This window comes from Chlorocebus sabaeus, chromosome 20, assembly GCF_047675955.1.
Source record: "Chlorocebus sabaeus isolate Y175 chromosome 20, mChlSab1.0.hap1, whole genome shotgun sequence".
Taxonomy (NCBI): Eukaryota; Metazoa; Chordata; class Mammalia; order Primates; family Cercopithecidae; genus Chlorocebus; species Chlorocebus sabaeus.
This window is the reverse complement of record NC_132923.1, coordinates 78712108-78738814: the sequence shown is the minus strand read 5'-3', so window position 1 is coordinate 78738814 and position 26707 is coordinate 78712108. Positions and strand designations below refer to the sequence as shown.

The 26707-nt window shown below is 42.4% G+C and overlaps 1 protein-coding gene across 1 annotated transcript in view; it reads right to left on the bottom strand.

Annotated features, from left to right (window-relative positions):
* The window catches only part of LOC140709307 (heterogeneous nuclear ribonucleoprotein A1-like), a 70717-nt gene that overhangs the window by 18921 nt on the left and 25089 nt on the right, over positions 1 to 26707 (bottom strand). Inside the window, 1 exon segment of the mRNA XM_073007913.1 lies at positions 21063 to 21118. Coding sequence (XP_072864014.1) covers positions 21063 to 21118 — 56 coding nt within the window.

Below are 26707 nucleotides of genomic sequence, written 5' to 3'. Positions count from 1 at the left end.
GCCTGTAATCCCAGCACTTTGGGAGGCCAACGCAGGCGGATCACAAGGTCAGGAGATCGAGACCATCCTGCCTAACACGATGAAACCCTGTCTCCACTAAAAATACAAAAAAAATTAGCTGGGCACGGTGGCAAGTGCCTGTAGTCCCAGCTACTCGGGAGACTGAGGTAGGATAATGGTGTGAACCAGGGAGGAGGAGCTTGCAGTGAGCTGAGATTGTGCCACTGCACTCCAGCCTGGGCGACAGAGCAAGACTCCGTAATAAACAAACAAACAAACAAACAAACAAACAAAAAGAAGAAAAGCACCATTATCTCTGACTCTTGGGTCCAATGCTCTTCCAAATTAGACAGTATGAGAATGAGTGGGAATGAAGAAAGGCAAACTGCACCTCTAATGTGTTCACTACTGTCACTTATGCTTGGTGTGACACACAACACCACAGTCTCCTTGGGCTTCACAAGGCTTTCGGGCCCTGACCCTGGAGGGCTGGGTGTGCAGAGTCCATTCTTGTTGCATTAGAAGAGCACACAAAGACATGTTGAAGGTTATTCTGGTAGGCTTGGACATGCTATATGATGGCTTTGTCAAAGAGTAATATGCTCTTATGTGCATCACTCCACAGTACATAATACAGAGTCTCATTCCATGTAGACTTCAAAATAATTCCATGACATAACTTTTCATTCACTCATTAAATTATCCAACATGTGTTTGTTGAGCATTTACATCTATTGACTGCTTACTGTATACCAGGCGCTGTTTTAGGTGCTCCCCAAACTTGCACTCTTAACCTCATACTTGAAGAAACAGACACAGAGATTAAGTTTGTCCAAGGCTTCCAACCGAGGCACTGTCCTCCAAAACAATAGTACTTACTGTCCTGATTTAATAACAAAGATGAATAATTAATTTTGTCTACCATGATTAGCATAAATAACAAGAATTATAACTATCATTAGTACTTTACGGCTTACCAAGAATACATACATAATCCATCCTATGCAGTGTGGTGGGCAATTGTCCCTATTTTAAAAATAAACATGCTAAGGCCCAGAGAGGTTAATTAACAAGCCCCAGTTCACCCAAACAGCGAGTGGACAGGGGAGCTTGCTCTGAGACTGTCACTGTCTGTCCCTCAATGCAGGTTCAGCACAACACACCTAATATCAATAATTAGTGTCTCCATATTGAAATGATATCTTATGTAACACATCCATTATTTAATTTGATCTCGCCACAAACCCAGTGAGATCAAAGGCATTATCCCCATTTCAGAGCTGAGGAAACTGAGGCTCAAAAAGTTGTCAACATGTACTAGATACGTGGAGGGCTCGAGTCAGGCTTCAAACCCACATTTTCTTATTCCAACACTCATGCTTTTTTCATTAACCCTCCCTGCCAAATATCCACCTATAATGCCTCTTGCAGAGACATGGAAAGCTGCTGCCCTTGCCTACACAGTCAGTGCCCCAGGCATTCTCTTTCTCTTCCTTCCAGCCATCCCAGCCCAGAGATTTTGGAGAAGCAGCATGGAAAGAAGCTCATGCCTTGCTCAGTACTAGGCCAGGCACTTGGGGACCCAACCATCAGGGAGCTGACACAATTTCAGATGCTTGCTGCCCTAATTACTTGATGATCTGTCATCACAGAGATAGAATTGGGATGCGGGAATGGCATTCTGCTTTTGCCTGGGCAAAGGAAAGGCAGCTAAAAATGCTTCAGTTTCAGTTTACAGAAGATAAATCTCCACCAAAGTCTATGATCAATCCCAAATGTTGGTTCAGAAAGACGGATGGAAGGGAATTGGGCAGTTGTGGAACACCTACTGTGTGCCAGACATCATGCTGGCAAAGATGTCACACAGTACACAGATTTGCTGGTTTGGTCATCACAACACCTTCATGAAAGAGGGATATATATTTGCAATTTGTAGGTGAGGAAGCTAAGGATAGTAGTAGTGGATGAGCCAGACACCTGGGGCAGGAGTGGGGCAAGAATCTCAGTCTTACTTCTGCAGAAGTCACAGAATGGCTTTAACCAGGAGCATGATTTAGTTGGAACTGTGTTCTAGAAATAGTTCTCTGCAGCAATGAAGTGAATTCATTTGAGAAGGCAGACTGAAGGATGAAGGCAGACAGGAGGATGAAGTATATTGTGTGAGATGGGATGCAGGCCTGTGGCTAGGATAGGCATGCGATGAGTGGCTAGACTCGGGACTCATCAGGATGCTAAATTCACATCTCTAGAAGGCCAATGGAGGCCCAGAAGTGGGACACGAGTGAGGAGGATGGAAGGTCACAGTCAGACTGGAACACGGGTCCCTGGCCTGTGTGACCAGATGAATGGAGTGGCCGTTTGCTGGTGTAGGAAGGAAGGCTCAAGGGCACAGATGTTGAATTAAATGTGGAAATGTTGAGTGTCAGGTGCCTGATAGCAATCTAGGTGGAGACACCCAGTTCACAAGTAGAAGTCAGGGTCTGGAGCTCAGGAGAGAGCCTGGACCACAGGGAAGCTGCCAGCATGGCCTTGGTTGTTGCAGCCAGGGATGTGGAGGGAACAGCTATAAGAGGATGTGTAGTGTGATGTGGTAGTGGGGAGTAGAACAGAGCTCTGGGGACACCAAGAAGGGCCTTTTCAGGGGCTTAGCAAGAATGGCCAGATGGGCAGGAGGAAATGAGGAAAATCTACATTTGCTTTTAAAGAATGAAGTGCTTTCATGTGTTGTATTCTTGAAGAAATGAAAGGTGTTGGTAATCCAGCTGAGGAAGAATTCTCTGATGTGATCTGTACTATCCTGGGAGAACACACAGTATGGATGGGGAAGATCCAGAATCCATGTGAAGAAGAAATAGGAATTCTATCTCCATCAAAGGAGAATGGTGTGTGTGTATGTGTGTGTGTGTGTATAGGTGGGGGAAGACTGGAGTTCCCGCTGCTGGGCTGCGAAGAGAAGGGTGAGCAAGGACTGTGCCGTGGCTCCTCCAGGGGTCTGTGGTGAGAAAGGCATGGTGTCATTGCTTTTTGATATGGCACTGATGTTTGGTTCACCAGGGGATGCCAAACCAAACATGGAGGTTGCCTTAAAGCACTAACCCAAGTCTGAAGAATGAACACGCGGAAATTATGCTCATGACGAGGTAAGTTTTACACAAGGCTTGAGGTTCATGCCGAAGCTATGATTTTGCCATCACGATAACTGAGACAGATGACTCTCCACTCTCCTGTATCCTTCAAAAGTAGGAATGGTCAAAAAATGCATATAAACACACAGAATCACAGGATCTCAGGGATGGAAGGGACCTGAATTCTCATTTTTCTAATGGATAGTTGATTAATTAACTTGTGAATTCATCATTCACTCTACAAATATTTATAGAGCATTTATTATTTCCAAGCACTATTCTGGGCCTGGGGGATTCAACAAAGAACAAAACCAACTAGAATTCCCACCCTCATGAAGCTTACATTCTAGTAAGGAACATGCAAAACTTAAAATGTAAATACTTAAAATATGCCATGTTAGATGGTGAGGAGTCCTCCAGAGAAAAATAAAGCAGGATAGGGGATAGCAAACGTTGTTGGTGGGGTGGAGTGGGGGGGTAGTAGGGAAGGTTTTGCAATTTTAAATAAATTAATCATCATGAACTCTTTTTATGATATCTCAATGAATGATCTTCCCTCCTTACATTTTTTTCACACCCATTAGTTAATTTGATGCTTGTTAAAAACTTGAGAAAGACGAATATTGTCATCACCAGAGCAAAGTTATTAAATATTTATTTTGGGCCATTCATAATGTTGACTGGTTCACAACCACTATCTCACATTATCTTCACACCAATATGGAAGTAGTTACTGTCATTATCCCATTTTACAAAATTAAAACAACAAAGCAGAAGCCAAAAAACCTAGTTTTCATCCTGGACTCAAAGTGCAGTCTTGCCACCTACCATCTCTATGACAGTAGGTGGATTGCTTAACTTTTCCAATCCTCAGTTTCCTAATATGTAAGATGGGAGTAACAAGACCTCACTCACGGAGTTACTGTGAGAATTATATGTATGACAGAGTAGGAGTCAAGTCAGATAGATCTGTCTGATTCCAAAGAACAATCCTTCAAGCACAAACTATCCTGAGTCATTTTTTGAGATGAGGAAATTGTTGAGCAGCAGTGATTACAGTAATGATAAGATTACAACATTGATATGATCATGCAGAATCTCTCAAACTCAGCAGCTTAAGCAATCAATTTAGACAAGAACAATAAAATACTTTACAGTTCGCAAGCCTTGAATTCATGATATAGCTGTAACCAAGGGGAAAGCAAGGCTGTATCATATACAAGATCAAATTTTTCCAGGTTTCCTATTCACTTTCCAGATTTGGTGCTTCCAAATAGATAAGTGTGTGTGTCCATATATACACACAACGCTGGCCATGATAATAATTGCTAATACTTTTATAGTGCTTCTATAGTGCAGCATAATGTAAGTAGTTATACATAACTCATTTAATCCTCATCAACCTTAATGAGGTAGTTACTATTATTTGTATTATTATAGCCATTTTATAATGGGGAAACAGAAACTCAGAGAAGTCAAGCAACTTACCCATCACACAGTTCTAAGTGATAGAACTGGCACATGATTCCGGGCATTCCGATGTCAAGCGTTCACATTCTTGACACCTATGCTATACTGAACTAGCTGCATTAACCAAATAACCATGCTTTGTCCATGGCTCTGCTTCACACATACTGTGCTGTCTGTCTGGAATACTGTTCTTTCCTCTCTCCTCTTTCTACCTTCCCAATTGATTAAATCTCATTTTCTCCTCAGCATTATCTCCCCTGGAAAGTCCTCTCTGACTCTACTCAACCTCAATTTCCACTGTGGATGCCCTTTCCTCTTCTCTGGGCTCACAGAGCACCCTGTGCCAACTTTTATCATAGCACCTGAGTAGATAATCAAAACATTCTGTACTTGTTCTCCCCAGTGCCCCTACACTAGACTGTGACTTCCTTTAAGCCTAAGACTGGATCTGGTAGAATACAGTTTTCTGAAACATAGTAAGTCCTTCACAAATATTTGCTGAGATATAGACAGATTGAGTGTTGACCGTATTGGATGCATTAATGGCTGCAGCCCTACCATGTATACTTTCTGGGTCTTTTCTTACAGATTTTGAAATTCTAACAAGGGAATTTTAAAGTGGGAAATTCAGGTAGAATTTGGAATGGGGATGGGGCAGCTGACTGGCCTAAGTCAATGTGTCTCTGTGATTTGTTAAGCCTTCAGCACAATCCATTCCACTATCCAAGCCTGCATGGCTTCAGAGTAATCCAGTGTGGGCAACTGACTTACAAAGGTATAATCAGAGGAAGGTGGGAAATCAGTTCAGAAGGTGAATGAATGGAAACACTGATCACACTCTAAGGGAAGAAGAAGGCCCAGAACCCCTGGGGACATCCTCAGCTATCTTAAGGCCTCAAAGAGATAAAAATGACTCCATGAAAAGTAGATAAAAAAGACAGAAAGAACCTATCCATGTGATATTGATGAAACATAGGCTCAAACCAACCTTGAGTTCTTCTGTTATTCTGGACTTCTCAAATACATGAGCTGGTAAATTCCACTACTATTTAAGTCTCTTTGAGTTGGGTTTTCTATTACTTGCAACCAAACACATTATAAATATGTTGCTGTTTAGCTGACTTCAAAGGTTGCCGATAGGAGGAAGGGTACCACATGAAGGAATATTAATATCATGAGAGATGTTACTAGAATTGTACTTAAAATTTGTTCCATGGTCATTGGGTACCTACTGGCAGAGGAGAGCTACTCTTGGAGCTATGGCTTAGAAATATAATTCTGTTGCACTGGGCTTCAACTGCTATTCTGTATCTACATATTTTTTCTCTTTCATTTTACAGGTTAATAATCACACAAAAATAATAATTGTAAGTATCCAGGATTTCTACTAGTTGGTAAAAAAAAAAAAAAAAAAAACAAGGATCTCTGAAGTGGAAAATGACATTCTCAGGGAATATTCTAATATATATATATATATATATCTGAGAAACAGATGGTATCTCAGAGCCTCAAGTCTGTTGGCTTGTAACAGCAAGGCAATGAACTTTATGCCAACAAGTAAACTCGTCTTCCCAGGAAAATGGCAAACCCCTCAATCACGTGGCCTCCAGTGATACTGCCAGTATAAAGTGTTTAGATTCCCCAGGCGAAAATAAGAAACTTTGCCACAGCAGTAACTAGAAAGAGAAGACTGTGGTGTAGGGAGATAAGGAAAGGCAGTGAACATTTCCTGAACCTCTAGTCAGTATCATGTAATATGCTACGTGCCTGTCATCTATCAGCTCAGTCTGTCCCCAAGGAGCAGGGATGCAGACTCCAGCCTTCATGGCTTCAAAGTACACCCATGTTATGAGCAAACAAAGTTTCTAAAGCTGAATTGCGAAGGTGCCAGGCAAATACTTCCACCAACAGAGCCCAGCTCAAATACTACCTCTTCCACCCAGCTTGCACAACTTTATCTGCTCTTTGGTCTGTTCCTTCTCTGAATTCTAAAAGCTTGTCTCTGGATTCTAAAAGCTTGTCCCAGCCAATTAAACTGCAACCACCTAGGAAACTGAGGATTTCTTTTCTGTTCATCTCTGTTCTTTAGGAATTATTGTTTAATCTTTTTTTTAATAGAAAGCATTTAAAGGTGGATTGAGGAGAAAAGTTAGTAAAGGTAGTTAGTTAGTAGTTAGTAAAGGCTGTTCAAAAATACTCTGGGATTCCTTATTTACACATGGTGAGATTGTACTTCTCTTCCCCCTGAAAGATAAGTGTGGTCATGTGACTTTTTTGGCTAATGAAGTTGTGAGCAGAAGCAATCTGCGTCACTTCCAAGTGGAAGGTTTAGAGCCAGTGCACAGTTTGCTACATTCCCTTCCTTACTAAAGTTACTGTGGAGGCCTGTGTCAAGATAAAGCCTCTATCCTTGAGTGAGGATGATAAGGCAGAGCTCCCTGGTGATTGTATATGTTAGCCCATAGAATGAGCAAAACCTGTGTAGTATTAAACCATCTTGATTTGTGTATGGAATGTTTGTTACTGCAGTATAAACTAGGCTGCCCTGATTGATTCAAAAGGATTTGTCAAAAATGACATAGAAGTGTCCTCAGAATTCAAGGTCACAAATGCAGCTGGGCTTCAAGAATGTACTAGAACCAAGGTCTAGAGAGCTGTCTGACCCTCTCTCTCTCTCTCTCTCTCTCTCTCTCTCTCTCTCTCTCTCTCTCTCTCTCCTGTACTCCCCTCTGTGTGTCCTCCCTCCATCTCTGCTGCCTTTCTCTGGCTCTATCTCTGTCCCTCTTTGTGAATTTCTCTGTTTTTCTTCCTGCTCCTCCAGTCCACCCAGGTGGGAAGTAGAGGGAAGATGTTTACACCAAAGCCCTTGAGAATATCTGTTACAAGTCTTTCTCTCTCTCTCTCTCTCTCTCTCTCTCTCAGGCACACACACACAAACACAATACTCGGTTTCATTTCCAAATCTCTAGAGAAGGGACTCTGATCAGCCCAACTTAAATTCAGTTGAGGTCCCCACCCTTAGTCCAATCAAATGTGGCCAAGGGATGAAAGAAAAGGAAATAGTGAGGTGGGCATTTAAGGAAGGTTATTGTAACTTGATATATAATAATAGTAACGAGCACTGAGATAAAGATTCTTCTGTGATGGTGATGGTTTCTGTCTGTTCACTCTCTTAATCTTCAGAACAACTATATATATATATACTAATATCACAAGCTCCATTTTATAGATGAGAAAATGGAGACATGTAGAGATTATTTAATTTGCCCAAAGTCACAGGTGATAAGCAGGAGATCAGAGATGTGCACCCGGGAAGTCTCATACAAGAGTTCTTGCACTTCACCCAAGGCCATGCTGCCTCTTATATAATCATCAGCATCTACTATAAGCACTTTGTTTTTCCCGGTCAACTCTAGGTTCCTGCAGAGTGGAAATCCATGTCTAATATCCTTCCTATTAGAGTGTTAAAAGGAAGGAACCAGCATGTACTGAGTGCCGTTCTAGATGAATCCACTAAAGGATCATTGTCACTTAATGGCAGGAGATGTCCTCAGAGTTAAACGACTTGCCCAAGGTTTCATGATTAGTAAACGATAGAGCCATGGCTCAGATCCAAGTCTTCTCATTCTAAACCTAGCAGTCTTTCCAGTTCTACTGCACCAGGGTTTTTGTCCTGATGTCAAGAATCATAAACAAACTCGAACAAATCTATTTCCCCGCCTCCTCACTGCCCTCAAAAGGCAGTGACACCAAGGGCTCTGAAGGCAGTGACAGAAGCTCCTTTCTCGTAGCTGCACTGATGAAGCTAAGAAGCTTCAGGGAGAGGTCAGATGGCCAAGCTGCAGCCTAGTGATGTTAATGGGATGAAGCTGGGAGGGAGTCTTCCTGGGTCATCTTCATCTAGGTAACTGCACATCTGACTTTTCTAGACCATTTTTCTAAGGATGGTGCTCCTAACATCAGACTGTGTCTTATTGGCTCAGGCCCTGTGCAAGCAAAGCTTTCAGGAGCAATGCTTGTTATTGTTGCTGAGCTCTGGTGGGGTTGAGGCAGGCAGGGGCTGACTTTACCCACACCCCTTCTCTATAGGGAATGATTATAATAAAAAGTAACAACGATAATGATAATACCATCAGCGGGTCACTTGCCACTGACCAGTCACAAGTATACTCATATGCTAATCCAATCCTTATTTAAAGAAGAGGAAAGGCTATGTGATTTGTCCAAGGTCGCATAGCAAATAGGTAAAACACCAAAATTTCAATTCACATTTATCTGATGCCTAAAGCTTTCCCCTGCATGGCAGTTTCACATCAGTGGACAGATGATCCATAGCAAACTGAGAAACGACCTTGAAATTGACCAAAGGGGCTCATCACCCCCTAGATGAAGAGGAAAGAGGAAAGAGGTAGAGTCTGGAAAATAACGAGAATGAAGAAGAAGGTGGAGACAATGATGGATAAGAAGAGAAAAATAACAGAAGGGAGAGAAACACCAGCAGAACAAAGCTTGCATTGACAATCTTATGTAATTCCAACAGGTCTGGAGAAGAAAAATGTGGAGAAGGATTACAGGCTGGGTACTTGTTCTGACCTTACCTCTCCAAAGATCAATGGATGTCCCAGCAGCCTAACTGGCAAAGTACCCCACTACTCCTCAAACCCAAATGCTTTTCCAGGAGACAGGAGAAAGGACAGATAGACAGCTTCCAAAGGCTGGGGAGCACGTTTCCCTTGTGCTGCATCTGTACCTGGGAATCCACACTTGGTCTTTCAGTGCCCAAGGACGACCTCAAGTCTCAGAGGGCAGGGTGCAAGGAGTTGGCAATTACTGACCCTGAAGTTCTGAGACAAGCAGTGCCGGGCTCTGAGCCAAGCTGTGCTCGAGTCTGAGTTCAAACGCATGTGGATTCATTTTTTCTCTTTAATAATTCACTTTGTCTTTCTGCAGCTGAGATTAGCAATTTACAACTACCCTTGGGCATGCCTGCCAGCCCCAGGGAAGAAGAGAGGAGAATCCAAGAAGGTAAGCAGAACTCAGACAACAGGAAACACCACTCCACCCGCTGCCTTCCAGCAGAGGGTGCCTCCCCATTGGGGCCCAAGCATTCCCTGCATCTCATCTGCTTCTTTCAGGATTTGGAGAGATACTGTAAAAAGTCTTCCGCCATTTTTTATCTTAACTCCTTAAAGAACTTTTGCCCTTAAAGAACTTCTGCCCTGACCCCCTAAATTCTTTCTTGTTCTGGGGGTTTGGCCTAGAGAAATCTTTGATTAATTAGCCCAGTGACCTTGAAGAAGTTCCTTGATATCACTATACCTGAGTTTCTGTATCGAGAAAATGGGGATAGTTGATGTATGGTCCTCATAGTGTCAAAGTGAGGATCAAATAGGTTAACATATTTGTAAATTGATTAGAACATAGCTTGGCATTCAGTAAATGTGCGATGTAAGTTTCCAAGAAGGAAGTTAAAGAGTTTCTTTATCTTGTTCTCTCCCTTGAGCCTAAAGTCCTATGATGTTAGCTCCTTGCAGCCTCTGCTCAAAAAAAAAAAAACAAAGCAAAACAAAACAAAACCAGAGGGTAAGAATCTCTAGAAATAGGATGAGAAAGAAAACGAAAAAAAAAAAAAAAAAGATAAATAATATTTGCTGAGTATTACTTGTATGCCAGACACATGCTTGAGGCTTAGAGGGCATTAAATACATGAGATTACTATCCCTGACAATAATATGAAAAAACAGATTCTTTTCATCATATCTGTTGTGGAGTTGAGCTCAGGGAATTTGGGAGACTTGGTTTTTGGTGCCTAGATTCAAAGTGAGACATTGACTTTACATCAGCACCATAGAAAGTATGAGATTGTTACTGGCCAAGGCCATCTGAAGAGCAGGCTAATGTGAATAACTCACAAGATCAAGACGGAAGAGCAGGCACCTCATTCAGGGATGGATTTTCTTTATTTTCATCATCAGACGATGTGGGCAGGTAGGGCATCAAATCTCCTCAAGGTCCAAAAAGGGAACAAAGGCTTAGAGAAGTCAGGTGGCTTGACCAAAGTCATAAAGTAGACGTGGGTTAGATGACCCACTGAAGTGCCCCCACAGGACACTGCGGGTCTCATGGCCCACTATCACCTAGGGCTTCCCTCGGACATCACGTCATCAGGGAACCCTTCGCAGACCATCCTGGCAGAAACAACATCCTCCACTGCACCCTCTCCACTTACTGTGCCCATCTTCATTTGGAGTGCTCATTATTACCACTTACCACTGCATCATGTACTTATCTATTATCTGCCCATCATGAACAGCTAAGCTTCGTGGGGCAGGGCAGTTTGTTCACTATAATATTTCCAGGACTTAAAACAGTGGTTGGCATAGGATTAGCACTCAATATTGTTAAATGAATGAGCATATCATCCTTTTATTTTTTTTTGAGACAGAATCTCACTCTGTCGCCCAAGCTGGAGTGCAATGGTGGAGATCTCGGCTCACTGCAACCTCCACCTCCTGGGTTCAAGCAATTCTCTGTCTCAGCCTCCCGAGTAGCTGGGATTACAGGCACCCACCACCACGCCTGGTTAATTTTTGTATTTTTAGTAGAGACAGGGTTTCACTATCTTGGCCAGGTTGGTCTTGAACTCCTGCTCTCATGATCCACCCACCTCAGCCTCCCAAAGTGCTGGGATAACAGGCATGAGCCACCGCACCCGGCTGAGCATATTATCTTTTAATTGCCTTGATTTTCACATTTTCCACTATCTAAAACCCCTATAAGATCAGGAATTGAATTTTAAGTGTCTGCTACAGAACTTGGCACATAGATGCTTCATAAGTGTTTTAAAATGAATGAATAAGGTAGATTAAAGCATTTAAGTCTTATCTCAGCCTTTGTTTCTCTTTTTTAGGTCCTAGAAAGTTCACCACAGAGGATGAGTTTGGAGGCAGTTGCATGTAAATGTGGCTTAGCCGACGGGAAAGGAAGGGGATATGTGTCCTGGGACAGGTATTTGGGAAATGTAGAGTCCATCTGTTAAGGTGTGCTCAACCCCCAACCATTGTCCACACTTCAGTGATTTAGTCAGTAGAGACCCCAAATTCATGTTCAGTGACTTTGATATCTTGGAGCTGAAAGACTGTTGTCTCATTTTTTCAATAAAACTTTATGACTTAATCAAGATTCTAAGAGTTTGTTTTTTTAATACACAAAGGGTCCGTGACTTCAGAGGGTGTGAAAACTCTTCCTCATCTGTTGATAGCACATTTTTCTCCATCCAAGGGAGGAAAAATAAGCCCAGCCAGGTAAGCACCCGGGATAACAGATGTGTTTTTCTAAGATTATGCCCAAGGGACAGAAAATAAAGATTTTGCTGGATACAGATGTCCTAAAAACAGCAGGTTTATCCTGTAACCTTGCCAAGGCAATGTCTGCCATTCTCAATGCTAAGCCACAGTAAGAGAAAAAAGTATATGCAAGGAGTAAATCAACTTGAAGCTCCAAATCAAACAAGAACAAAAATAGAAAGGTCTCCAGGTCGAAGTTAATCGTTAAATTGGGGTTGTGTCTCTCATTCCTCACTGTTGTAGAATTTTAGCAGAGCTAGTTTTGTCTTGCAGGCTGAGACACACTGGAAGGAATAAGAGAGGCCTGTGTTGGAATCAAGGCTCTGCCATTTATTGCATGAATACAGATAAGTCAGTTAGCTTCTCTGATTTGAGGAATGTTTGGAAGGCAGACATAACCCCTAAATATCTATCCATTCTGCAAATGATGTTTGCTATCATACAATTAGCAGTAAGTCTCCCCTGCTATTAAGAATTCCCACTATCTGCAGTCCTGGCTAATTCAGAAGAACTAGGAGACCAAACACCAGCAACATGGCAAGGATATTGAGCTAATGAGTGGCAGAGCCTGGACTCAAGCTCATACCTGCTTAGCTCCGAAGCCTGTGCTCTTATCATTATCCTTTCTTATCTTCCAAAAGGTGACCAAGAAAGCTGGTACCCACAGGCTGGGCTCAAATTAAATCAAGTTTAATACCTAATGCTAATTAAGAGAACAGTATGGAGCAGAGAAAACAGCACTGATATGCTATTTAAATATCAGGCTTGGACACTTACAAGGTTTGTATGACCCTAAAAAAGTCTGTTTATTTTACTTTACTGAGCTTCAGTTTTCCTCATATGAAAACTAGGAATAATGCCTATGTCACTCAAGGTAGGCTAAATTGTGATGCAGCAACAAATAGCACCAGAATGCCAGTGATTTAAAACAATGAAGATTTTCTTTGTTTTGTTTTTTGCTGATGCTATGTGCACCTCTCAGGTCATCTGTCATCTGGGGCTTCTTCTCCACACTAGCCTCACTCCAGAACCTATGCCAATGGAGCAGCTATTGATTGAAACACTTCTGGGCCACCCTTGTGGAGGAAACAGAGAAACTGAGAAAATGAGATGGCCTCATGCCTGCACTTAAATGCTCAGCTTGAAGTTGACAATTATTTCACAACTTCTTAGAAAGAACGGTTACATAGTATCCCCAACCACTGTAGGCCGGAAATCATGCTCCTACTATTCTCTTAGAAGAATGAAGAGTTGAACCATTTGGTGAATGGCATATTTAATGGCTATCCAGTTGCTCACCTGGGCTACTTCAAAGGGCTGCCAGTAAGATTAAGTAAAAAAAAAAAAAAAAAAAAAAAGTAGGAAGATGCAGTATAGTAATCTCTACATTTTTGTGCCTTAGAGAGTAGTAAATGAATAACTCCCTATCTCTTCCCTCCCCCCCCCTTGAATGTACTTTCTTCTGAGAAATTTGATTGGAGGGGACCTGTAGTGTTTCTGCTGAGGTCAGATACTTGCATTTCCTAGCTAATACTATCACAAGACATTGAAATGGTAAAGCCAACTCTGAGCCCATGAAAAAAGTGTTTAATATGTGAAAAAGATTATAGAATTCTGGGATTTTAGATCTACAAGAGATCTTGGCAGTCCTCAGTCCATGTGCTTATTTTTTCAGAGAAAGGAAGAGAAGCCCAGAAAAGGGCCATGACTTGCCCACAGCCAGACAGCAAGAAGGTGTCAGGGCTGCAACCAGAGTCCAGGCCTCCTGACTCCCAGTAACATGAAACTATAGATTCCTTTATTATGATTTTGCATTCTGATGTGGAACATTTATAGTGAACCCAGAGTGGCTCATCTGCTTTTCCTTTAAGTTCTTTGAGTCAGTGATCTCACTGGACACATAAAACATTCCTCAGTAATCAAGCAAGGAAAAATGAAAGATCATCTATACCTAGTCTTTAACGAGTCTGCAAAGGCCTAATTCAATAAGCATTAAATGACTTATTACAGAGTGTTGGAGAAAGATTCTAGGAAAGCCAAAACTTAAGGAAAGAAAAGGCAAAAGTAAACAAAACTTTTGTCCTCAAAGAGCTTCCTGTCTAGTGAAGGAGAAGACATGAGTAGAAATTGTAGCATAAAGGTAGCTAAGTGAGAGGGACTCCAAGGGTGCAATGGGAGCCAATGTGAGGATGGGGGTAGAAGAAAAGGTGGTGGAGAGCAGCATCACAGGAAGATTTCTGGAGGAAGTTTCCCCTTGGAGGACGATAGGGTGGAGTGGGGAGATAATCAAGGGAAGAAGAGGAGAAAGGCATTTCAGGCAGGAGAAGGTAAATAACTGGAGACAGAAAACAGTGCATCTCATGCAGAGGGTTGCTATAGCCGGCATCTGTGCAGAGGGGACAGGACACAGCAGAGAGGTGGCGGGGAGGGTGGCTACCAGGAGTTCGGAGATCCATCGTCTGAAAGCTGGGAGGAGTGGGATTATTGCTATTGTTGTGGCAAGTCTGTAGACTGTGGGGAGACCGACTTTCAAGGGGTTTGAAATTTACTCTTCTCTGGCAAAATCCAGTCAAGTGGCTTGGAGGAGAAAATGAATCCACTTCAAGAAAGCTCTAACTTGTGATTTTTGATAAGCGGTATTCTTGAATGTCAATAAAATAGCATAAAACCCTGCCTCTTTCTCCTCAGCTCTGAGTGAAGGCGCAAACATTTCTTTACATCTTTTCCCTTCCAGGCTGGGTGTGAGAGGTATTTATGGTGAAGAAATAAAGGCACTACGGCTGATCCTTTCTTATTTTTTCATTTCTTCCACCCTCCCCACAACCCCAATTATGGAAAAAGCAAGCTCACCCTAAGGGACAAACAGCAGATTTCATTTACTCAATATGAGACCCTGAGGACAGAAGCAAATTTTTTTCCTTGGGAGTCCCCCATTACCATGTGCTCCTGCATACCACAGCATTTCAGTCTCTCTACTTACTCTTCTTCTCCAAGGCACTCTAGTAGTATGAAGGCCAAAGCTGGTTTCATCATCTATGCCTCACAATGCCCAGTATGCGGGGGAGCTTAGTAAGTGCTGAATAATGGAAAGGACAAAGGACGAATGAATGAATGAATGCTGCAAACCCAGGACAGAGTCTGTTTAACTATATATGAATTTAGTTGTGTGAACATTCTTACAGTGAGATGAACCTATGATAACATTTAATTGTGCACTTAACAAATCATACATTCAACAATATGGGGTTGCTTATTCTGTGCTAGGCACTGCTCTAGGCATCAGTGAATAAAATAGACAAAGTCCCTGATTATGACATTTATGCTCTAGAGAGGAAGCCAAACAATAAGCAAACAGACACACAAGTACAAAATACAATGATAGGTAGGAAAATTACGCTGATGAAAACATTAAGCAACATCAAAGGATTAGAGAGTAGTCAATGGTGTCTGGAGAAACTCTATTTGAGGAGGTGGCATTTGAGCAGAGACCAGCATGAAGTCAGGAAGCAAGCCATGAAAAAATGTTTAAGAAGAACATTCTAGGGAGAGTGAACAGCAAGTGAAAGCCATGGAGAAGGTTACTTGCTTGCTGTGTTGTTACAACAGCAAAATGTTCACTGTGCCAGAGAAGGGAAGCAGAGAAGAAAATGAGGTCAGAGATATCCAGGGACCAGGAGTGGCACTTTCAAACTGTCTCTTTAAAGAATGTATACATGTAAAGCCTTACATAGTTTTTTAAAATCTTGAGCTTTTTAAACCTTGATTTCCTCATCATTAAAATGAGAATAATTGCTTGTCCCTCATAGCATTGCTGTGAGGATCAAATGAGATGCTTCTGATACAAGGAAAACATCAGTAAATGGCAGTATTATTATTGTTGTTACCGTCTGTTTGCTTTAGCATTTGGGTTGAGAGGCTTAAATGATGCTCGGGGTTTCCTTCCTCTGCCTTTCTCTTCTGCTAGGCCTGTGGGTGTAACGGGGCACTGTCATCTCCTTTCTGTGGCTCTGTCTTCCTTTTGCTACAGGGAGGAAAGGGGACTTCCCTAGGATTGTTCAGAAATAATCCTGTTTTCAAAGTTCTGATAAGTCATGCCCATGCACAAAGAAATGCTGCACATTACTCTGCAGCAGGAGCTGTGTAGTCCCAATCTCTAAGCAGAAGCTGGGAACTGGAACCATTCTCTCACTGAGTATGTGTGGTGGTAAGGGACAGTGGAAAACCCCAGGCTTGGGTTGCCAGAGACCTGAGACAAAGACTGAGGTTCACCAGTGACTGGTCAGCAGATCCCTGGGTCAGTCTCTCCTGTCTCTCTGAGCCTCAGTTCCTCCCTCTATAAGATGGAGAAATACCTATTTCAGAGGGGGAAAATTATATATATAAAATATATATATAATTATAATTTTATATATAGATGTATATATACACACACACACAAATTGGATAAACATGTGCTTGTTACAAGAAATGTGGAAGAAGTGATAATGGTTACTTCTGGAGAAACATGTTTGGAAAATCACATACATTTAAAGGCTAGCATCACACAAACGGGTTAATAGCATAGGTGCATTTTGTTACATGACTGTGAAATTGCCTTTGAAAGCAGATGGGTAGGATACCTTTGGGATTTTATGTTAGGCATTTAATGAGGGCCAGTGAAATGAAAGAATGGTTATTTTATCAGGAGTAAAAAATGAATCCCTTTTTTATAGGTGATGCTGGCTTGTGACATTGTCTCTTACTCAGGAGTGGTGGGACCTAATGCAGACAGGACAGATGGAGCAATGGGATACATACCCAATGCCCTTGCGGGATCTTGTCCTAGGATCCTTTAGTTTAGAAGCTCTTTATAAAGTAAGGCAAATACTCTGACGCTGCTGTCCTTAGTATAGGTGAGTAAACCAGTGGCTCCAGATAATCTTGATATTTTTATTTCTCTTAATTTAAAACATTATGTATAACTTTATTTATTTATTTATTTATTTATTTATTTATTTATTTATTTATTTTTTGAGATGAGGTCTCCCTCTGTCACTCAGGCTGGTGTGCAGTGGCATGATCATAGCTCATTGCAGCCTCAACCTTCTGGGCTCAAGCAATCATCCTGACTCAGCCTCCTGAGTAGCTGGGACCACAGGTGTGTACCACCATGCCTGGCTAATTTCAAAAATTTTTGCGTAGAGACATAGCCTCACTATGTTGAACAGGCTGGTCTTCAACTCCTGGACTCAGGCAATCCCCCCACCTCAGCCTCCCAAAGTGTTAGGGTTACAGGTATGAGCCACTGCTCCCAACCACCTTATTTTTTAAATACAACCAGTCTCTTTAAAAAAAAAAAAAAGTATTAAAACCTCTCAGTGAAATGAAATAATTTCCCCCTACAGGCTCCAACCCTCACCCACTTTTCCTATTGGGGTGTTGTTATATATTTCCAATAAAGTATTTCAATGTAGTGTATTTAATTAGACAGTTTCCAAGTCTGCCCTGCATGGGGTAGAATCATCACTCTCATTATGCTCCACTTCAAACAGGGGGTCTGGGAAAGGAATTCATTAGCAGAGCCTGAATGCTGTGGGCTGATCTCTCTTGATAACACCACCACCCAGAATCAAATTCCCAGCTCAACACCTAACACATTTAAAGGCAGTTTGTCATGATATACACACATTGTTGTTTAAAGAATATTTCTTAAAGTCTCCTCCCTGTAGACATAGCTGAAGTGATTTAAAGCACCCTACTGAGATTTTCCCAGCTCATATCCTGACTCCTGTCTATTACTGAGTGTGCTGTCCCAGTGTTAGTGTAAGGTCCTGGGGAGATGGACATCATGCAGTCACTTGATTTGATGTTTGGAAGTCTTTGATGGTACCTCATTAACCACAGCACAAAGTTTTCAGCTTTTAAGGTTTTAACTCACCTCTCCAGTCCTCCCTCTGGCCATCATGCCCCATCTCTACCCTACTGTCTCAGCCATCCTATACTACCATGTTTTCCCACACCAGGGAATCATTCACCACTCCTGAACATGGCAAGCATAAATTCTCATGCCTCTGTACTTCTGCCCCTGTTGTCCTTCTGCTTGGAATTTCTTCCCTTTTGTTCTCTGGTCAGCAAACCCATATTCACTCTTCAAAGCCCAATAAGATGTCCTCTCCTTTCAAAACTACTTGTTCTTCTTCTCCTTCCTCCTGATGTTCCAACAACACATGGCATTAGCTCTCCCATAGCACTTTCCAGCAGATACCTCCATCATATGTTGTGAGGTCCTTATGGAATAACTGCAAGCTAGAGTGCAAAGAGCATGAGCTGTGGAATATGACAATTATTGGTTCAAATTCTGGCTCACTCACCTCCCAGCCACGTGGTATTAGGCAAAATGTGTAAGTTTCCTTAGTCTACATTTCCTCTAATATATAATGAAAACAATTGCCTGGAGACAATAATAACCCCTGTATAGCATGTCTGGAGTGAGAACTAAAAGTTATAGCATATGTAAGGTGCTTAGGAGAGAGCAGGTATCAGTAGATAGCAGCTATTATTGCATCCTGAGCTCTGTAATGAGAACTCAATAACTATGCTCTGAGGTTTATTCCTCTCTAGGTGTGCCCTCTGAAAGTCAATTAACTTTTAAAGGAGAAGCATTTTAAGAAGAAAAACTTACCATGAATCCATCAGAAGCTAAAAATAAAGGATTATTGCCATTTTATTAATGCCTCCATATTAATTCTCATTATATGCCTACTAGGTCAGTCAGCCAAACACGGGCCTTTTAAATAAGGCTCCAAAGGTGGGAAGACCTAGTATTGGAGGAGCTTGATCTGATACAGGGACTCACTGAGTGCCACTCACATCTGCTGAATCAATCAGCAGTGAATTATGCATGACCCCAAACCCCCATCCCATAGAAAACTGGAACTGAGTGGGAGGAGCTTGAGGACCAGTGGATCTGAGACTAGTATTTCTATCCATGGCAGAATGGGAAATTTGCTCTCTTAGGAAGCAGAACAGCATTTACCTGAAAATAAAAAGTTAGATGGGAAAAGAATGAAATATCAAGCAAAGAAGAAAGAGAAATTTGTGCAAAATCATCAAGGCCTACATAATGACATCTACAGACATTTAGGGTCTTCCCAAGCTCTTTGATATTTGGTTTATTCATTCCTTTCCACATTCATCATTCATTCAAGTCTTTATTGAACATATTCCAGATGAGGGGATAGAACATAAATATGAATTAAGTTTAGTTCCTGACTTCCTGGTGTTCACACTCTGCTGGGGAAGGCAACTTACGGCTATTTTTACTGTTTGTTTTGTTTCTCTCAACCATTTCCTCTATGGTTCTCCCAGCATGTGTAGTAAAGTTCTTTCCATAAATGTCAGCCTGGCACTACTATGCTAAGGAGATCCAGAGAGAAGGCTGGGTTCTGCCTATACTTAAACCAGAGTTTAAAATAGGGAACATAACAGAAGTCAAAATTGAGGATTCCAGTTTCTCCCCAAGTGGAGGTTCTTAGTTTAGAGCTCTTCTCTCACCTCCGAAGGTTAGGGTATTGCTTGAACAAGAGCTTTGCCTTAAGACTTTTATAGAGTATATTTTGAAAGACATTGAAAAAATGAAACATGGGTTAGGGACATTTTACTGAAAGGAATCTCAAGTGGTAGAGGAAGATCCACATTTACTTGGCATCTGCTATGTGTTAGGTGTTGTGGCAATTTGCCCATCCATTTAAAATTTATCTTCTAATGAACTCTAATATATGAAATCTTTTGGGAGCACTACTCATATATTCTTTAATTTTTGGGAAATAGCCACCAGGAAGAAATGTTTAGCACATGCTTGACCCCATCTTGGTTTGGAAAATAGGAAAGCCAGGAACCCATTCAGAAAAAAATAAGTATGATTCTAGAATTATACTAGGAATGAAGGGAAATCATGTTAACTAACTTTCTCAGTGGGAAGGCAGTAGGATGTTTACCTATCTGTATATTCACTCTATTCAATCAACAAATGTTTCCTGCATACCATCCAAGCACATTGCCAGGCATTAGGAAAGGGTGTCAAATAAGACACAATCTCGTCCTCAAGGAGCTTGGAGCCTGGTGCAGGTGACAGTCAGACATCAAGGCTACAACACCATGTGATAACACCATGAAAAAAGTCAGGGAAAGAAGCCACAGCAGCACATGGGAGGGGCTGCTGATGAGATCAGGGAGGACTTCCCTGTGAAGGAACACGGGGCAAGAGAGGGAAGGCAGCACAGTGGGGAAGACGTTTGGACAGAGAGAAAAGGCATTGTGATACCTCGGCATTCTGGTGTTTTATAAGCCACAACTCAGCAAAATGGGGCATGGGCCCTCTGCCTCACTACTTAGCACCAATGTCATTTTTGACTTGAACATAACTCACGGATTTGTGAAAATCCACCCCATCTTTCCCACCATATCTAAGGAAAAACACTGTCTCAAAGTTTAATAGAGAATCTGGAGTTCCAGTTTTGGCTTTGCCTCTCTCTTACTGTGTAATTTTGGGGGGAAGATGTTAATTTCTCTGAGTCTTAGCATCTTCTTCTGCTACATAGAGCTATCACAGTTGCCCTGCAGCATTGTTGCAAGGGTTAAATGAGATAACGCGCATGCAGCGCCTAGAACTGTATCTGCTATGCGCTCATGAGTATGTGGCATTTTCTGTCACTGTTGTTATTATTACTACTACTGTTATAATCTTGAACAAAGATTAAGGTTTTATGTTAATGTCTTTGATTGCAACTGTGTCTAGAAGGAGAGATATATTAGAAGAAGGATTGCCCCTCAATAAAAAGGTTTTCAATGTTCTCTATTAGAAATCATGAGCAATCTGACCTTGTAAAAAATAAAATGATCTGAATTCTTTACATCCTGGCTTGGTTCCTAAAGGCAGCTAAAGTGAAATTAGAGACAAAGAGAAACATTGCAGGGAAAGGCGGCAGCCTTAATTTCCGAGGTGAATGAGATGGATAGCTCCGGTGCCCAGCGGTAAACCTCTTAGTATTTATGAAACTGAAATTACACCATTCCAATAAAAGGGAAAGTTAAAGAAGGGTGCACTCTACATAATGGCCTCTTGTTAGGCCTTTCTGATTACCTGGGCACTGTTTTCGTGTAAACCGCCAGCACCCAGTGTTTCAGGGCCACCGTCCGCTGGGGGCAGACAAGAACCGTTTATTTAGCCAAATGAAAATTTGCACTTAAATAAAAAATACTAGTGGCGTTTGGGCTGGAGAAACAATTACCTAGACTCAACATCGCAGCTGCAAATTGCATCGGCAGTAAAAGCAAGTCGGGGGCACAGATTACACTGCTGCTGCCTGACATCAAAGGCAGCTAGCCTTGTTTCTTCATCTGCAGTTTGAACAATATTTCTCTTTGATCTGGGACACCAAGAACCAGTGTGGGAGAGCCAGGGGAGGAGAGGAGGTGCTTGTATTGATGTGTAACAACATACAGACCACTGAGTTTGCGTGGTTGAAATGCCAAGTAGGGTCAGGAAAACTCCATTTAAACAAACAGCTGAAAACTGGGAAAAGAATTAAGACAGCATGGTTTCATTTAATCACTCTATCAACAAGTCTTTGGGGAGGCAGTGGCACGCCCTTGCTGTGCTGGTCATTGGAGGGAAAAGGGAGGAGTGTGGGTGAGAAGGTCTGTGTGTGACAGAGTCAGAGTCTTGGCTGCAAGACCACTTTTGGTACTACTGTTTAAACTTTTTGCGTCTTATTTTTCACCTCCAGGCCTATCAGGCCTATTCCCTTTTGCTTACTGATTGGCTCCCATCTGCTGTGGTTTACATTTAGTCTTTGAGATTTGGGTTCTAACTTTTCCCTATCTCCTTCTCTCTTGCCGTTCATCACAACTCTGTGACTTTCTTGGGGTGGACATCCAGTCCTGCCTTCATCTGTTAGGCCTCATTTCCTAAATCTGAACCCTCAGACTATACTTCCATTAGGCCACCCACTACTCATTTAGGGAGGGACAATTCAGACAAGTGCAAAGTCCCTGGCTGGGCACACCAACCAATCAGACATAGCCCAGAACAGAGTCAGATGGGCAGGCAGACTAACAAGGAAGCAATTTCTCTGTCAGAGCAAGCACAGGGAAAGGATAATTTGGTACATGTCAAGGAAGCCTTCCTGGCAGAGGTGACACTTGAGCTACATTCTGAAGGATGAGTATGACTTCTCTATGAAGGAGACTTATACAGTTTAGTTGAATAAGTTGGTTCAGTGTTACACACATTAATTAACACCCTGCTTCTCCCAAAAGTGCTCCTCCTCCACATCTCACACTCTGTTACACCCTCTCCACAGCCATGGTCCTCAGTACCTCCTGTTTGCATTAGCAATTTCCAAACTGTTTCCAACAGAGATCTACAGACTCCTTATCCCCCTCCCACTCCCCCGCAGGAGTTTCTAAATTAGGAGTGGGAGAGGAGGTTGTTGTTAGCTCCACTTTCCTTCCTCTTCCAATAAAGCACTCTGTTTTGCTAGTTTGATTTTTTAACATTTTGGATACACTTTCTTTACAACAAAAGATTCAGAGCCTATAAAATGTTTGTTAATTACAGGTTTAGATCTTAGCAGGACTTAGCAGAGCCTTTGCTCCTCTGTCTAACCCATGGCACAGCCCTCCCAGCTGAAACCTAGTGCAGCGCTCAGCACATCACCAGCCAGAGCTCCCCACGTGTCCCATTAAATAATTAATAACATGTTTAACTTATTCACTGATTGCATTTTGTCTTTACAATGATAACCCTGTGAACTAGGCAGTATTAGCCTCATTTTGTTGATTAAGAAACTGAAGCTCAGAAAAGTTAAGCAATATCCACAAGATCACAGAGATGGCAAATAACAGACCTGAGATCCATCAATGTGACATCATTACCAGGCATTACATGCCAACCCTCCCTTCCAGCCTCAGCTGCCCATAATCCTTCTCTCACATCCTGCACACCAGCTGCATTTTAGCTACTTCCAAATATGTCTGTTCTTACTTACACCATTCTACTAAAACCAATATCTCTGTCTGGGATTTTCACCTTAGTAACTAGCACAATTTTCTACCTATTGACCCGAGCTCAAAACCAATGACTTCTCTTACAGTCATCCCTCTCCTCACCACTGACAAGCAGTCAAGCCATCAAGTCCTATGAACTCTTGATTTTTTTTTTCCTTATCAGTTAGGATGCTTTGGGCTGCAAGTTATTTTAAAAACAACAACAACAATGACAACGACAACAAAAACTAAAGTAGCTTAAGTAGCTTTAAGTAGTTTATTGTCTCACATCTCAAGTTTCCAAGTTTGGGTAATTAAAAATTCAATGCCACTTTCTGCCGGGAGTGGTGGCTCATGCCTGTAATCCCAGCACTGTGGGAGGCCGAGGGCGGGTGGATCACAAGGTCAGGAGTTCAAGACCAGCCTGGCCAAGATGATGAAATGCCATCTCTACTAAAAATACAAAAAGGTAGCCAGACATGGTGGTGGGTGCCTGTAATCCCAGCTACTTGGGAGACTGAGGCAGAGAATTGCTTGAACCCAGGAGGCGGGGGTTGTAGTGAGTAGAGATCACATCACTGGGTGACAGAGCAAGACTCCGTCTCAAAAAAAAAAAAAAAAAAAAAAATTCAATGCCACTTTCAAGGTAAGTTCTTTCCATGCCCAAGGGCTTTGCTTCTCCTCTTCAGCGGATCCCCTCATAAATCTGAGATGACCACCACATTCCTGGGCTGGTTTCTTCCCTCAAGGACAACTGGAGGCTAAAAACGTGAGTTTCTCCTTGCCCATCTCTTTTTAAGAGTCAGAAAACACCTTCCCTAAAGTTCACCCCCTACTCCCCATCAGACTTCCAGGTCCTTTCATGGGCCAGCATTGTATCACATGGCTTTCTTAATCAAAACACTGGCAAAGGAAAGAGAGTGGCCATAACTAAAATAAACAAATCACTCCATGATCTGGGGAGGGCCCCTTGCTTGAATGTATGTCTAAGTAGAGAGTAGGCACTCAAATAAAATCAGGTCTCTGTCAGCAAAAAAAGGTGGGGAGGGTAATGGTTTGGATAGTGGCCAACAGTGTCTGCTACCATCTCTCATGGCCATCCACACTGCCATTCCTCAGTCAAGTCAACTGTTACCCTCACCTAGATGAAGTTTCTAACTGCACTCTATTCCCAATTTGGTTTCTTCTAACAATCACTCTGTAGCCAGAGTAATGTTTACATAATACAAATACAATTATATATTGTCTCTATATAAATATTGTAATGACTCTGTATTGGAATAAAGCCCAAACACTTTTAGAGTGCCACACAAACTTCCCCTAGCCCTGAGCTTTAGCTGCCTCCCATTTTATGCTATCCCATCTTGCTGGGAGCGCTAGACTACCCTTTTTCAACTGATGAACTATACTCGTTACTCAAAACCCCACTCAGCAATATCTGTTCAATCTCCTGTACCAGTGGAGGCCCAAAACACTGAATCTGAGAGCTGGCAATGGGGGTATAGTGAATTTGATCCAGAGGCAGCTGAGTATGCAATCAGGAAAGCTGATAGACAGTGACTCGGGGCAGAAGGTAATTCAGGAACCTGACAGTTTAAAGCAGGGGTCCCTAATCCCAGGGCCACGGATTAGTATTGGTCTGTGGTCTGTTAGGAACTGGGCCACACAACCAGGAGGTAAGCAGAGGACAAGTGAGCCTTACCGCTTGATCTGTGCCTTCTGTCAGATCTGTGGTGTTAGATTCTCAGAGGCTCATGAACCCTATTGTGAACTTCGCATGTGAGGGATCTAGTTGGCATGCTCCTTATGAGAATCTAATGCCTGATGGTTTGAGGTGGAACAGTTGCATCATGACACCATCCCTGCCCACCCTGCCTGGTCCATGGAAAAATTGTCTTCCATTAAACTGGTCCCTGGTGCCAAAAAGTTTGGGGACCACCAGTGTAAAAGGTGCAACCAAGGGTTCAAACGGAAAGAAAAAAAAGAAAACTAGAGACAAAGTCTAAGAACAGCAACCTAAGGACACCAATATGGGGCATGAAAACAGTTTTGAAATACTGCTTGAGACTGGAAACAGAAGCCTAGGATGAGCTCCTGGCACAGGGAGAAGACTACAGAGCACTGGGGAGCCCTCCCCTGGCCTGCTTGCTCTTTGCTTCATTGCTTGCCCTTTGCTTGCTCTGCTCTGTACTGCAGAAGCCTGATCCCTGCAGGCTATGTGTTCCAAGCTCCTGCATTATTAGCTGGTTTCTAGCTAGTGGGGAAACACCAGTGAAAGACGGTCCTGATTGGCAGAATCTCATTACTCCCCAGTCTCTACATTGGACAGCACCACCAGCAGCTCTGTGTTCCGTGACTAGACCCTCTACTGGGTAGGCCCACTGGGGTGCAGCTCCCCAAGGTCACTCTGGCTGCTGGGCTCCAGTGACACCACCTCACCGCTTTGTCCCTCCACCTAAGGGCGGCAGCACCTTCCTGCTGTCATTAATCCCTGGGTGCCTCACAATCTCCTGATGGCTTTGTAGCTTTGCAGCTCTGTCATCACTGTGTAATCAACTCTCCAAATTAAATTTCCTTTGTTCTACATTCTTTGAATGGTTTCTGTTTTCCTGATTGGACCCTGATACAGGTAGGCACTGAGCCAAGTTTGTAAGATTTCTCTGTGAAATCCTTCCTTACTCCCTTGTTTGCTTTGCTTTTAGGAAGCAGAAAAACATGATGATGAAGAGAAAATGGTTTGCAGTTGCTCACCGGGATTCAAACTCCAGCTCTGCCATTCATTTACTGACAGCCTTGGTCAAAATCACCCAGCCCCTTTAAGTTCTGGTTTCTTCAAGTGAAGTTAAAAGTAGTGCCCTCTTCTTAACCACTGTTAAGACTGAATAAAGTACTGTATATAAAACATTTAAGCCAGCCTCTGGCACAAAGTAAATGTTCAAGAAATGGTCCTTTACCCAACTCTCTATCATAGCACCTCTTCATTGTATCTCAGTGAGAGATTTATTTAAGTCTTTGGCATCTGCTAGAGCAGTGCTTATTAAACTTTAAGGTGCATCTAAAGGACTCTATGGCAGCATTAAAATGCAGACTCGGATTCAGTCAGTCTGGGGTGTAGGCCTGAGATGTTGTATTTCTATTACTCCTCTCAGCTGATGCTGACACTGTGATCCAAAGGCCACACTTAAAGTTGCAAATCCTTAAACTAAGGTTGGCAAACTTTTTCTGTAAAGGGTCTTAGAGAAGCATTTTAGGTTTGGGGGACCTTACAGTCTTTATTGCAACCACTCAACTCTGCCAATGACACTTGATTTGGAAAAACAGACACTGGGTGGAATTTGGGCCCAGGGCTAGAGTTCACTGACCCCTGCTCTAGACTGTAAGTTGTCTCAGGACATGGTCTGTTTTATTAACCTCCTTGTTCTCATCCCCCAGCACAGGGCCTGGCTCACAGAAGATCAATAAATGTTTGATATATGACTAAACTAACTCTTCGCATGTACTTAGTCTCTACCGTAGAATTGGAAACTCCAATTTTAGTGTTTTTTGAGTGTTGACAATGTTCCAGGAAATATCCTATGTACTGGGTGTTATTTTCTTCAATGCTCACAACCACTGCAAGGGATCGGTATGAGTACTATCCCCATTCTACAGATAAGGCACACAGAGGTTAGCTGAATACCCATAGGTTACAGAAGAGCCACAGTAGAGGACAGAGCAGGCTTCACTGTCCTTGTCTCC